The sequence below is a fragment of the Zootoca vivipara genome, chromosome 5 (assembly GCF_963506605.1).
Source record: "Zootoca vivipara chromosome 5, rZooViv1.1, whole genome shotgun sequence".
NCBI classification, from domain to species: Eukaryota; Metazoa; Chordata; class Lepidosauria; order Squamata; family Lacertidae; genus Zootoca; species Zootoca vivipara.
Genome location: NC_083280.1, coordinates 36,641,696 through 36,656,779, shown reverse-complemented (window position 1 = coordinate 36,656,779; position 15,084 = coordinate 36,641,696). Strand labels below are relative to the sequence as shown.

Genomic DNA, 15,084 nt, shown 5'->3' with positions numbered 1-15,084 from the left:
TAAAAATAAGGGATGTGTTGAATATTTGCACGTAAACCCGGGGACTTTCAGGCAGGACTGGCCCTACCATTAGTCAAAGTGAAGCGGCCTAACGCAGCAGATGATGTGGGGAATGGCAGTGAAATATTGGAGAGCAGATCTGTGCATTCCATATGGCCTGCCCTGCGCTTTCTAAGCCACTCTGCTGCCATTAGGTCTGCTGAAATAAGATCCCAATACCAGTCTGTTCAGCTTCTGTACATGGAATGAGAGGGCCACCATCTTGTCCTTTGACTTGGGCAGTAAATTGGCTTGGGCTAGCCTTGCTCTCAGGGGTGCTGACATGCTACACACACACACACACACACACACACACACACACACACACAGGCCTATGCATTCCCTCTAATCTCCTCATTCACAAATAATAAGATGCTTTAAAAAACTCCTACATCACATTTTACAACTACCTTGCAAACTTTCACCCGGCACATGCGTATGTTGCCCATACGCACTATCTCTGAGCGGAAGAACCCTATCAAAATAGTTATTTTTAAAACTCAAAGAGTGCAACTGTTTGCTTTAGAAAACCTCTTGTCACAGGATACCTGAGACCCCTGATCCCTCATGAGACCTCCAGTGACACCATTATCTGTCACATGACATCTGTTATAGTTTGCTTCCTGTGGTAGAGATAAAGAATGAGCGCCTCAGGACACACAATCTCCTGGGAAGTTTTGCTGAATGAGCACCACTGAAATGAACATGAATTATTGCACATCTTACACTTATTTCAATGGAGCATGAGCAAGTGGATGACTGTATAATAATAATAATAATAATAATAATAATATTTATAACCTGCCCATCTGGCAGGGTTTCTCCAACCACTCCGGGCAGCTTCCAGCAAAATATTAAAATACAATAATTCATCAATATTAAAAGCTTCCCTAAACAGGGCTGCCTTCAGTTGTCTTCTAAAAGTCAGATAGTCCTTTATTTCTTTGACATCTGATGGGAGGGCATTCCACAGGGTGGGCACCACTACCAAGAAGGCCCTCTGCCTGGTCCCCTGTAACTTGGCTTCTCGCAGCGAGGGAACTGCCAGAAGGCCCTCGGCGCTGGACCTCAGTGTCCGGACGGAACGATGCGGGTGGAGACGCTCCTTCAGGTATACCGGGCTGAGGCCATTTAGGGCTCTAAAGGTCAGCACCAACGCTTTAAATTGTGGCCAGAAACGTACTGGGAGCCAATGTAGGTCTTTCAGGAGAGGTGTTATGTGGTCTCGGCGGCCGCTCCCAGTCACCAGTCTAGCTGCCACATTCTGGATTAGTTGTAGTTAACGGGTCACCTTCAAAGGTAGCCCCATGTAGAGCACATTGGAGTAGTCTTATGGCTGCCTAATGTCACCTCATTTGCATTTGATGATCACTTCCATGATTCTGTGCGCATTTGCACTGTGAGGTGATGCAGAGTTAACCACAGAGAAGCATATCAGTTCTGCTTTTTATGGTTCCTCAGAAAAGTGCTGGTTGTGCAACAAGAACCTGGAAGATTCTAAGGAATAATAATAAAAAAACACACAAGGGCTTCTGAAAATGACGTACAAGAAGGATCACATGGGAGAAGGCAGTTCTCAGAGTATTCTGATCAACGCCAGTTAGCTCAGTTGGTTAGAGTGTGGTTTTGATAAAGCCAAGGTCCTGGATCCGATCCCCATACAAGCCACCTGCATATTTCTGCATTGCAGGGGGCTGGACTAAATGACATTAGGAGTTCCTTCCAACTCTATAATTCAATGGTAGACCATTTAAAGCTTTACAGGTGAAATTATTTCTTTAGCACCGTGTTAAGTTTTGCCCTCCACGTTCAGGAGTAGAGTAGTTTGTCTCTGAATACTAGTAGCAGCAGAAAGGACTGCTTATGGCTCAGGAAATAGGCCCAGCTGGCTGACTTACAACCTAAAAAATCATGTCCGCCTGGCTTTATTCAGAAAAATGACTGTGACCGGAAAAGTCAGTGCCAGTACTAAGCAGAGAGTGAAGTGGAAGGATGCATTGAATGAAATGGTATTAATTTTATTAAAAAAAAATATTAATGAAAACAGCACTTGCAATTCTTGTTTCCCAAACCCAGTTGGTGGCCTCTCTAAACGGCATGTACTGAATACTGTGAAAATGCTGCTGCTGCTGTTGTGGCCAGGGTTCCCTCCCAGAGAATAAACACCAGTATCTTTCCTTGCTCCAGGAACAAGAAATATTATTCTTTCCTGCAGCAATGCTGGCTAGTGCTGTTAACGCCTTGCAACCTGCTTGTGTGTGTGCCTACACATGGTGTACCCATTGCATAAGCCTTGAAGGCCAAGAATCCTTCAGCGGGAAGGTCAGGTCGGGAGAAGGGAGTGAAATGTGGCCCAAAATCCTGCTGTTGTCCAGTGATGGATTAAAAGCAGATGGACCAGCCAATAACAGCCTGGGCCCTTAAATACATGCAGGCCTGGATACACAAAGATATGTGTGTGTGTAAATTAAAGTGGAAGAGAGGGGGGGGGGGAATCTGTTGATCATTAAAGCTTCCTGGGGAGCTCTGTCAAAGATCGCTGCCAGCTCTATGGCCTTTTACCTACTTTGGAGAAAACATCCAACTCATAAGTTCCCCCCTTCAGTTCCTCATAATTCCCTCCATTTCTGATCATTGGGCTGAGAGGGCTGTTGATTGTGTAATCAAAACAGCACCATGCATGCTGACACACATAAGGGTGGTATCAACAGCCTTGGGGGGGGTGGTGGTTAAAACCTAAGTTTTTTGGAAGTACAAAAATTCTTTTTAAACAACCCCTCAGCACTGCCCATCTGGAGTCAACTCACCCTTCCGGGAATGCCCTTGGAAATGGTTTCAGCATACTACCATGAAATATGTGTACAATCTGTCTAGCTTCAATGGGCTGTGTGGTCCACACAAGGCAGATGTCCCTACACTGAAGGAGCTAATCTGAGCTGCCGTAAAATGAATTTCAGGCACACGTGGCACAGCAAAGCAGGCCCTCATGGACAACAACAGTGAACGGTTATATTGGGGTAGGGAGTTAAGGTGATATTTTGGATATGCTGCTGCATGGCGACCCCATTCACAAACTGTTGCCACTGCATTCTGTCCTAGCTGCAGTTTCTGGACCAAGTGCATGGGCAGCCTCACAAACAGCGCATTGCAACAACCTAAAACTTGCGCTAGCCAGAGCTGGAAAAAAGCACTCCAAGAACCAAAGCCACTTGAACCTCCATCATCATCTGGGACCAAAAAAATATATGAGGGTATGTCCTGCTCTATGTGCTGGACCAATGACTGGACTCTTCACTAGACATTTGTGTGTCCCACCTTGATCCCTCATGCCTATTCTGTACTCTGCTGCCAAAATCATTCACCTTTCTTTTGCTTATAATCATGCAACACCTCTCTTTAAACTCTCTCATTGGCTTTCTATGCTCCCAGGTGCAGCACAACCCTTTAGCTTTGAAATCCTTGATATGTTATTCCCACCCCTTATCCCTCAGCTCCTATATCTCAATACAGGTCTGCTCCACCAGCTCCACCACCACCCACTGCCCCAAGGCTCCCTCAAATGACTCCACTCACTCTTCCCTGCTGCCCTTTATGCTGTGCTGCCTCTCAGAATACCTGTGTGATGTGTGGCTATATAGACTGTAAGCTCCTCAGGGCAGGAACTTGTCCACTTGCACTCTGATGCTGCAGTATAAATAATAAGATATTATAACTTGAGACATCAAGGTACTTGCAAGCTGAAACCAACATTGTGTCCAATAATGGTTCATGTTCCAGATTACAATCCTGATTTCTATGCACTTTAACGCCCTGAATAATTACATCAACATGAAGCACCACTGTATTGCTCTAGTTTCCTACTATTGGTGAAACATCCTGGACACATCCTTTTTGCTGATGACTCATAAGATGAGTGATGGATAATGAAGTAAATGAATGAAGCCTTAAGTTGTATTCCAGGTTCCACTCTGGGTACTTCTTGGTGCTGTTGTTTTTCTTGCAAACAGTTGACTCACACCAGGTGACACAATCTTTCTAAAGAACATGAGCCACCATCTCAAAGGGGGAAGTAGCTGAAGGAATAGCAATAACAGAGTGTCAGGGGACTTCACCCTATTCTTCAGGGACCACAAGTATTTTTTAAGGTTGGCGAGGGCACAAGGGTGATCAGGACATGATTCATATTGCTTACTTTTCGGGTGTATTATAAATCCTGTTTCTTGGAAGAATGTTTTACATGAGATTCGGGGCATATCAGGATATTACATCTCTTTGGATCCAAAGATTATTCCTTTGGGTTATTGTCCCGATCCACCAGCCCAAAGAAGGGCTTGTCACAGCGGTTTGCTGCAGATACCAAAGAAAGGATGTCAAAAATGTCAGAGTGATAAACTCACCTGACTGGTTAGGCCACAGGTGGCAACCATCCAAGGGTTACAGTCAGCTCCCCTCTCTGGGCCAAGAGCCCAGCATCCCAAGGTCCACAGATAAGCCCAGCATCAAAGCAAGCCTATTAGCATATATCAAAGCAAGCGAGTATAAGAATAAAATAATAATAATAATAATAATAATAATAATAATAATAATAATAAAATTATTTATACCCCGCCCATCTGGCTGGGTTTCCCCAGCCACTGTGGGCGGCTTCCAACAGAAAAATGAAATAAAATAATCTATTAAACATTAAAAGCCTCCCTAAACAAGGCTGCCTTCAGATGTCTTCTAAAAATCTGGTAGCTGTTTTTCTCTTTGACATCTGATGGGAGGGCGTTCCACAGGGCGGGCGCCACCACCGAGAAGGCCCTCTGCCTGGTTCCCTGCAACTTGGCTTCTCGCAACAAGGGAACTGCCAGAAGGCCCTCGGTGCTGGACCTCAGTGTCCGGGCAGAACGATGGGGGTGGAGACGCTGTTTCAGGTATACTGGACCGAGGCCATTAGGGCTTTAAAGGTCAGCATCAACATTTTGAACTAATATATAAGCTCATTCTTGCAACAACATCCAATTAGTTTTGGGGTTATCTTGACTACCAAGATGGTGTTTGCAGGCCTTCCGGAGCATTTCACCTTTGGTTCAATGAAGTTACCTAAAAGGCACAATTGAACCAATTGATTTAGATAGTGCTTTTCTTCTTCTTCAGGGGGTACTCAAGGGCACGCAATACCGGCACCTCTTTTGGTTGTTGTTAAAAAGTGTGGCACTTACTGTGACAACTACATGGGAAAAAAAGCAAAGGATTTAGAGATCATGTAATTCATTTGTACTATTGCCATGCCTCTGACAACTTCACATATACCAAAAAGATTGGGGGAATTGGTTTGGCTTTTTTTTAAAAAAGAAGAAATTGAAAACTTTTCAAGGAGCTACTGTAGAAGTCAGAAAAATAGATGTATTGAAAAAGAGTCTGTTTTCATAATTTATTGGAATAATTACCATATAAATGAGATACAACAATACATTTTTCTCTATATATTGTTGAAATTTAGAGCAGATTACTAGTGGATGCTATATGGTATTACAGACTCCACGGCCATTATGATAGTTATTTATGAACAACTGTTAAAATGTTGCTATAATTTATATGCAATGTATTTTATTCATAAACTTAATTAAACTTAATTAAAAAAATAATACCTTTTCCCCCTTTTCCTTTTTCTTTTTTTGTACCATTGGTATCATCTCTTTTTTCTGGTTAAATGTCTATGTAATGTATATCAATTCATGAGAAATGTTGAAATGGAAAATCTCTAATAAAAATTATTTAATAATAATAATAATAATACCTGCTTAGGGATCCAGGTGGTGCTGTGGGTTAAACTACAGAGTCTAGGGCTTGCTGATCAGAAGGTCGGCGGTTCGAATCCCTGTGACGGGGTGAGCTCCCGTTGCTTGGTCCCAGCTCCTGCCAACCTAGCAGTTCGAAAGCACGTCAAAATGCAAGTAGATAAATAGGAACCGCTACAGCGGGAAGGTAAATGGTGTTTCCATGTGCTGCTCTGGTTCGCCAGAAGCGGCTTTGTCATGCTGGCCACATGACCTGGAAACTATACGCCGGCTCCCTCGGCCAATAATGCGAGATGAGCGCGCAACCCCAGAGTCGGTCACGACTGGACCTAATGGTCAGGGGTCCCTTTACCTAGGTGATGCAATAAAAAGAAAGCTATATGCGATCACATTTGATATTGTTGAGATATCACAATCACACATCTACTTGAATAAAAAAGAGGAAAATCAAATGGCTATTAGCTTATTGAAGAAAATATTATAGAACACAGAAACACTCATTTACCTTGACTATGGCTGTGTTTTTGTGTAACCTTCTCTGGAGGGGTGTTGAGCTCAGCCTGCTGGCCAATCTGAGGCCAGGAGTCTAGCTGGCTATGCCCTTCCATTTCCAGGGTCCAGACCTCTGGGAGAATATTAGTCTATGTCTGAATTTACTTTTCAGCACACTGCCAGACAAAAAAGCAGCTATAGTTGGCACATCTCCACCAGCACTACTTGCCACATTCAATTTCATCTCCATTTTCTTTTTGCGCATTGTGTCAGGAGTAGTAAACATCACATTTTTCCTATGCTTATGCTTTCCTTCCTTTTGGAGTTATGGGCTTTTTATTTCTGAAAATAATAATTTCACTCACTCATCATCCCCCTCCAAAGTCTCTGAGGACCAACAGACTTATGGCATGGGAATTTTTTTTGCATATACAGTGGTACCTCGAGTTACAAACGCCTCAGGTTGCAAACGCTTCAGGTTACCTGGAAGAGTTACCTTGAGTTGAAAGCTTTGCCCCAGGATGAGAACGGAAATTGTGTGCTGGCGGCGCAGCAGCAGCAAGAGGCCCCATTAGCGAAATCACGCCTCTAGTTAAGAAGAGTTTCAGGTTAAGAATGGACCTCCAGAACGAATTAAGTTCGTAACTAGTGGTACCATCCTGTGAGGTAGGTTAGGACGAGAGGCAAGTGGGGACCTGAACCCTGGCCCCCAGCGGTCCTATCTGAACTAAACACTACACTGCCTCTTAATAATAGATAGCGCCTCGTAATGGAGCAAACTGCTTCTAAGTGGCCTTCTGAAGTCTAGACTTCTTGAACTCTTAACTTCAGGATGTCCTTAAGGAGAAGTGGTCTGAAGTGTCACATTCCAGCAACAAATTCCTGCACGCCACCCTGCTATATGAGAAAAGGATTCAATTACCTTCAGGGGTAATATCAGCATTAGGCATGATTACTGACACCAGTCTCTTCCCAGACCCAATTCAAAGTGCTGGAGACCCTTCACACCTTGGGACCTTTCCTCACAAATGCCTACTCAGACCCTGAGATCATCCCCAGCCCTTCCTTGAGTGCCCCCCCCCCAAGGATGGTGCAGCAGGATTGCTGCAAGCGAAGGGCCCTTTTTGGTGGTGGTGGTGGAATGCCCACCCAAAAAAACTCTATCTGGTGCCCACTTTATTGTTTTTGGTGGCAGGCAAATATTTTTAAAATGTGTTGATTGATTGATTGATTGATTATCCCAGTCATGCTGTGTGGTTTTAGCTCTGTAGATCCGCCCTCCCATTTTATCTGGTTTAGACCTTATTTGTTCTAATGATGTTTTCTCTTGCTGCATTTTTGCATTGTTATATTTTTCACTTGCCAGTTTTATTCCACGAGTGGCCTAAATAACTTTTCGTTATAGGCAGCCTAAAAATAAAAATAAGGCAGGCAAATCTATCCAAAGTGGGTTGTTTTTTTGGTCTCTGTATTTTTATCTGAGATGTTGTTACTTTTAAACGATGTCCAAAGTAAAATCAGGATTTCCTATCAGAGGGGAGCACATCCCTTGATTCTGTTTCATTGTTGGCTTATTGCTGTGAGAGCTTCCCCTTCTGTTCAGAGTGCTACCAGCACATGCAGAAGCACCGATAGTGTCGCCCTGTGGCAAGACAGAGAGCCCCAGTTTAGGAGGAATTTGGTTAACAAGGCAAGAAGCAGCAGCCCCTGGGGCACTCTAAAATGTAATTGCACCAATAATCATAAATTGTCTATTCTGCTGCTGGGTACATGCCTGCATAACTTAAGAAAATTGAATAAAAAAGGAGCTTGAAACTCAGTTAAATGCAGTGTGTTGCATTTAAACCCACAGGCTACACAGCTTAACCTGCAAAGGCTTGAAAATGGGGATGTGTGTATTTGTGTTTGTGTGTGTGTATGTGTGTATCCACACCCATACAACCCCCCCCCCCAAAAAAAAACCATAAAGGCACAAATAAAAATATGAAATTTCTGAAGAATGAATGTAATTCTTTCCTCTCTTCCCCTTGCCCTCCCACCCTATCATCTTGAAGTTTCTTCTTGGACCATGTTGGAAGATTCAGGAAGACAAAAAAAAACCAACCCATTTACTCTGCCCACCTTTCTTTCCACTTATTGCCTTAGTTTCCTTCTCCACAAAAGTTATAGCTATGGATCTAAAGATAACACAAATTCCATGTGATTCAAAGAAAAACTGGAGACTGTCACATTAAAAAAGTATTGCTATGAAACTGTTTTATTTTTACTTCCATTATTCATTTTACTTCTCCCAATCATGGAGATGGGCAAGGAAGTATACAACCACAGAAATACTGGGATCTTGGTAAACCTTGAAACCAGCATCAATTCAAATTTATATAGGTCCACTTCCTGACATGGCACTTTATAAAGAACAGGTTTTGCAGGCTGCTGCTCCAGGAGCCTTACAGTCTATTCAGCTATGCCTCTGGCTTCTGACATTTCACATGGCATTCCTCACGTACCATCAAGCCTATTTCTGTGGTCATGAGGGCTAGCAGCTTGCTCTTTATACATATAAAATGTTTTGAGGCTCAGAAAGCTGAAATCTGTAATCACTTCCACAGTACAGTATGTGCTTTGGTATATGCACATTCCTAGTTATTGTTACTTTAGCTATCAATAAAAGGTCCTGTGGTCAAGCAGATATTTTGTACTGATACATTTGTTCAAGAGCTCTCATGCCAAGTTTGCTGACACGGCAGGCCACCTTTAAGCAGTTTGCTGGCAGTGGAGGGTGCTTCTCCCTGAAAGTTTCCTCTCTACACTTGATGCTACCAGCCTGTGGATACTTTCAAGGGAGTGTTCCTGGACCTAAAGGGACATACTTTCAAGTAGACGTGCATCAGAACAGGCTCCATGCCCTCTGTATCCTTGTGGAACTGGTTGCACTTCAGGAAATTCAGCCTGGGTTTATGCCTGTTATTGCACTAAGGTATTTATAATGTATTTTGCTTCCTGTGGGCAATAAAAAAAAAACACAAATCTTTATCAGGGTGTATGTTGGCCAGCACAAACTGGGAGGCAAGCTCAGTTCACCAGAAGGTGGATAGGAGTGTGAATGGGATGGGAGGCGATTGATGAAAAAGGAAAACTTGGCTGACAATTTGTGGCCCTAGTGTTTTTCAGGACTGCTTTTGATATTCTGTTTCTGCAGGCTGTGTACACACCATACGTTTAAAGCACATGTCTTTGCACAAAGAATCCTTGGAACTGTGGTCGCCCCCCCCCCCAGCACTACAATTCCCAAACTAGTTCCCAGGATTCTCTGGGGAAACTTGTGTGCTTCACATGTGCTTCAAATGCATGGTTTGTAGGTAGCCTGTCCCCTAAAACTCAGCAAGCAGGGCCTGAGCACATGAGGACGCTCCCTTCTTGTGGCTCCCAGAACACAGCAACTGGCATTCAGAAGACTGTGGAGACTCTAAAAGGAGGAAATATTTAGCTTTCAAAAAGCTCCCCCCCTTATAACTTGCCTTTGCCATTTTATTACTTTAATCATTTGTGCTCGCTATTTTAATATTCCTGTACAAAGTGCTTTGCGACTCTTTCCTGAAAAGCAGTATCTCAAAAATCAGAAATAAATGGGGAAATACTCCAGCTTTCTTGACTGTTTTCTAACCCTATTTCCTGCTGCTGAAAAGATGTGGTAACTGACAAATCGACAGGTAAGTTACTGTCTAGAAACAAATGCATCACATAATAATTAATTGACCTAGCATGTAAGGAGGTCAGTAGGAGGTTAAATGGACAACCACAGAAACCAGGGTAAAAATTTCTAAGACGGAAGGATATGCCCCACAGTTTCCACCTCAGGCTTGTTATGCGCCCCATTTTAGTATCTCACTGTGTCCTGTGTTGAAATAATCATAGGTGGCTTATTTAGCCTTCAAAGGGTAAATGGCAACTTCAAAGCTAAATGCTATACTATTCAAGCATTCAGAAACAAGTCTGGAGATTAAAGTATGTGAAAGAGGGGGTGGGTGGGTGGGTGGTTGCTGTTCACTTGTCTCTCTGGTCTCTCTCCCCAAATGCCATCTAAGGTCACTTCCAGAAGGTCTGTTAATATAATCATAGAATCATAGAGTTGGAAGGGTTCCCAAGGGTCATCTAGTCCAACCCCCTGTAATGCATGAATCGCAACTCAAGAATCCCTGACAGGTGGCCATCCAACCTCAGCTCAAAACCCCCCAATGAAATAGACCCCCACCATCTCAAATGGTAAATTGGTTCCAAGTTAAGTTCTTATCATCAAGAAATTCTTCCCAATGTTTGATCAGAATCACCTTTCTTATAATTTGGATCCATTGGTCCTACCCTTCAGTGCAGGAGAAAACAAGTACAGCATGTTCCTTCTTCCATGTGACAGCCCTTTAGATATTTGAAGATGGCTATCATATCTCCCCCACTCTCCTCTTTTCCAGGTTAAATATACCATACCCAGGCCCCTCAACCATTCCTCATGAGGCTTGGTTTCTTGATCATCTGAGTTGCCCACCTCTGCACACAATCCAGCTTGTCAATATCCTTAAACTATGGTGCCCAGAAATGGACACAAGACTACAGGTGGGGCCTGACCGAGGTAGAATAGAGCAGTACTATGACCTCCCTTGATCTGGTCACTATATTTCTGTTGATGCAGCCTAGAATTGGATTTGGCTATTTTTGCTGATGCATCACACCACTGACTTGTGTTAAGCTTGTGGTCTACTAAGACCCCCTAGATCTTTTTCACATGTCCTACTGGCAAGCCAGGCGTCCCCCATCTTATATTTGCACAGCTTGTTCTTCCTGCCTAAGTGCAGAACTTGACATTTGTCCCTATTGAAATTCATTTTGTTAGTTTGGGCCCAGTTCTCCAATCTGTTGAAGTCATCTTGAATCCTGTTTGGGGGGAGGTTAAATGATGTTGCATTAGACAAGTGTTTTCCCACGCTTTCCAACATATCTTCTTGACACTTTCCTCACAAAGTCCAGGTTTCTTGTTTGTTTTAGGGAGCAAGAGCTCCATGTCGGCTTTCATCACGCAACCTGAATTTGCCAGAATGCGACTCAATCCCATTGGAAAATAGTGCCCCTAGACTGCAATCCTTACCATGCCCATTCAGAAGTAAGTCCCACTGAAATCAAGTAAGCAGGGTTAGGATTGCAGCCTTACAAACCTACGCCTATGTGGAATGCCCTGAAGTCCCAGCATTTAAAGGTTTACTATGATCACAATCATTAAAATAATTTTCCCTTGGGTTATTTTTTTAAAGACTCTGGTCGACCAAACCAGATGTTGCATGGCAGAAGCATATAACAGCATCCTGACTTTTAAAACAAATTATTTAATGAAAAGCAGCCGTAGAAGGCTGAAGCTGGGAGTGTTGAAATGGCGGCAGAGGGCTGCTTAAGTCTTTTTCCCTGACTGCTTTTTTTGTGATTAAACTCACTCCAGCTGCTTCTCCTGCTGTGCAAGGTAAAAACGCATGGGGTGTGTGTGCTTGGGTGGGGAAAGCAGCAAACCCTCTGCTTCCAATTGCATATACACACCCCTATGTTCCAGCTGGTTTTCACTTTTAAAAACAACCCTGTGAGACTCCTGGACCTGCCTGCCTTGTAATGCAGTGTTTCCCAACCAGTGTGCCTCCAGATGTTTTGGGACTACAACTCCCATCATTCCTGACCACTGGTCTTGCTAGCTAGGGATGATGGGAGTTGTAGTCCCAAAACATCTGGAGGCACACTGGTTGGGAAACACTGTTGTAATGTATAATTTGGACCTGATTTGCTTCCACAGGAGGGTTATATGTTCAGCTGGAAGATAAAATGTGGAATTCTAAATAGGCAGTGGGGATGAGAGATTGTGTCAATTTCAGTCTCTCATTTTCAGTTCAGTTCTCTACATTTTCACGATTCCCATTTGCAGTTGGGGGGGGGAGAGAGTTCTCATGAAAATTCATGATCATTTTTGTGCAAACTTCCCCCATATACACATTTTGTGGGCAATTTTCCCTTACAAAGCTTTGTACAAGGCAAATTTTCCCAAATACAGTGCATTTATATATGTAACTTTCACTACTAGATGCATTTACATGCAAACTTTTACCCTAGCCCAGGCATCCCCAAACTTCGGCCCTCCAGGTGTTTTGGACTACAATTCCCATCATCCCTGACCACTGTGGTCCTGTTAGCTAGGGATCATGGGAGTCGTAGGCCAAAACATCTGGAGGGCCGCAGTTTGGCGATGCCTGCCCTAGTATATGCATTTTTGTACACACTGCTTGGCCTGGAGGACAGTGTTGTGAAGTTCAAAGAGGTGCACATTTTGAAAGGCTGGTGTGGTGTGTTTCAGTTCTTGTGTTTCATAAAGTGTGAATTAGTTAGGTTTGCCCTTAGATGCAAAGTGAATCTTCCTCATCCCTAATTGCTGGAAATTGAGGGAAACTGATAAAACTGGAGAGGATCCAGGGGATGGAACAAAGATAAGAAAGCGTTTAAGAATAAAACATACATGCAATTTTTCCAAGGACACAACAGGCTTTTGTAAGATGAAGAGAGAGGAAAGTACATCAAAGGCAGAGATGATGTAGTAGGGTAATTATCTCCCATTACTGCAGGTAGGGCAACAGGTCACTGACTTAAGTGGCAATGTGTTGGTTTTCTTTAGAGGGGGAGGTTTGTACAGAAGGTATAATAAAATTTGAGTAAGAAATGATTGCTATCGTGACTCCCAACTTGCCGTATGGTTTGTCTGGGGAGACTCTTTGTGAATAGGAAGAGAAACAGGCCCAGGATTTTTTTCTATGACACATCCAGGAATTTTGAGCTTGGGTTCTTCATTTACTATATTTATTATAGGCTTCCTTTGGTTGTTTACATTTTGTAATAACGTTTTGCCATTTATGAAAAAGGGGAAAGAGGAAAATAAGCATCCAGGTACAATCTCTTTCATTTTATCCTTGCCTTGTTCCCAATTTGCCTGCCTCAAAGCTAGCTTTCATCTTCTATGGGACCTATCTGTCATGGTTTGCCAACACATGCACCCACGGAGGCATTCTTTGTACCTGTGTGCCCACCCCCAGCTGAAATCAGGATTGAATTGGGTCGTCGTCGTCGTCCCCCAGCGTAATTGTAGTGTGGGAGGGCATGCCAAAAATGCTCCCCGTTTTGAGGTTAGGCTTAAAATAATTCTACAAATTCTGAAACCAAATTTCAGCGTGGGGGGCAGGACGGGACCTTGTGGGCGCCAGGCGCCAACAGGCTCCCCCCCCCCCCAAGCCTAATTGCTGTGTGTGTTAGTGAAGGTTTATCTTCCTAGAAACTAGAGCTGGGGAGGTGAATTTAACTCCTGCTTCTTTAGCTGTAGCCTCCAGAAAGATCTATCAAACCCCATGTTGGGGGGGGGGGGGTAGGGAAGCAAACCCTTTGCCCTGCAAACTAATTTCTGGCAAGGAGAGTTAATGTCCATGCACGTGTGTGGTTTTGATACATACGTATGGTAGTTGTCATGCGTGCTGTATGTGTATACACATTTGTGTGTGGTCGTAGTGTATGCATGGTGACTATGAGTTTCTCTGGTTTGCATATGTGCCCACAACAGGCTCATAAAAGTTGACAACTCCCAACCATACACACTTATGAAAAACTGGAAGGGTGCAGCAGTTTCCATGGCTTATAGCTGGGAAATGATTCCATGGACTACTGTATTTTTCCGTGTATAAGCAACCCCAAATTAAGGAAATGGTGTTAAGCTTTTTTGGGGGGGTTGCCCAGAGTTGTTGAGCTTTTGGGGGGGATTACCGACAAATGCTGACTTGCCTGACCACCACTGCCAATCACATGCCACAAATCGTTTGCCCGCTTGCCGCCAGCAGTTGCCAATCACCCACCCAATTGCCGCAGCGGCCGCCAATTGTCAGCAGGCCTTGCCACAGCCAACAATCACCGCTGAAAATCTCCTGTTTGCGGCTGCCACCAATTGCCCGTCCCCCCTCTGCAATATCCGTGTATAAGACGACCCCCGGTTTTTAACGTTTTTGAATAATAAAAAACATCGTCTTATACACCGGAAAATACAGTACTGTATTTGAAACTTGGCAGTGTAGAATATGCAAGTTTGAGGTTATTTCATGCTGAATTTGGGGTAAAAAGGATAAGAAAGGGCTTATTCCAAGCAAGTTAAACACATGACAAGTGACTTTGGAAAGCTGCCCAGCGGTGTGCTTTATTCTTCCGTAGATTCTGCTGGGGTTCTGAGGAAAAGATTTCTCTGTTTGTACTGCATCTTTTATGAAATTGTTTGTGCTAAGTCAAGGGGAACATCTAGTATGTGCCATTGCCCATGAGTCTTGTACTGCGTTTGTAGCTTCACTTAAGAAGGCATTTTTTGTGGCCAAGTTTTCACCCATCTGCCATAAAAATCTCTTTGACACAGAGACCTTAAAAAAAAACAAGAACTGGGGGTGGGTGGGAACCTATTTTAAGAACTAGTTATCATTTAACTTTGAGTGGCTAATATTTCATTCTAGGGACATGGCGTAATAGGAACATCAAGAGGCTGAGATCTTGCAGGTGGTGATCAAGATAAAAATGGGTTTCAAGTATAGTGAAAGGATGGTGAGATGAGCTTTTGCTCAAGAGGGAGAGAAGATGGACACATCTCAATCTATTCCAAAAGCTGCAATGGAGATGAAGAATAACTGTCACCCATTACTGGAGGTAGGACATGAGGCAAGTTGATGCAAGT

At 43.5% G+C, this 15,084-nt stretch overlaps 1 protein-coding gene across 2 annotated transcripts in view; it reads left to right on the top strand.

Moving 5' to 3' along the window:
- The first annotated feature begins 14,782 nt into the window (after nt 1–14,782).
- Nucleotides 14,783–15,084, top strand: part of SLCO2A1 (solute carrier organic anion transporter family member 2A1) — a 62,958-nt gene continuing 62,656 nt past the window's right edge. The window contains exon 1 of one of the 2 annotated variants that reach the window (XM_035132882.2): nt 14,783–15,056. In XM_035132882.2, the coding sequence (XP_034988773.1) occupies nt 14,988–15,056 (69 nt within the window). In that variant the 5' untranslated portion in view covers nt 14,783–14,987. The remainder of the gene's footprint in view (nt 15,057–15,084) is intronic. The other variant, XM_035132883.2, reaches the window with a different exon arrangement.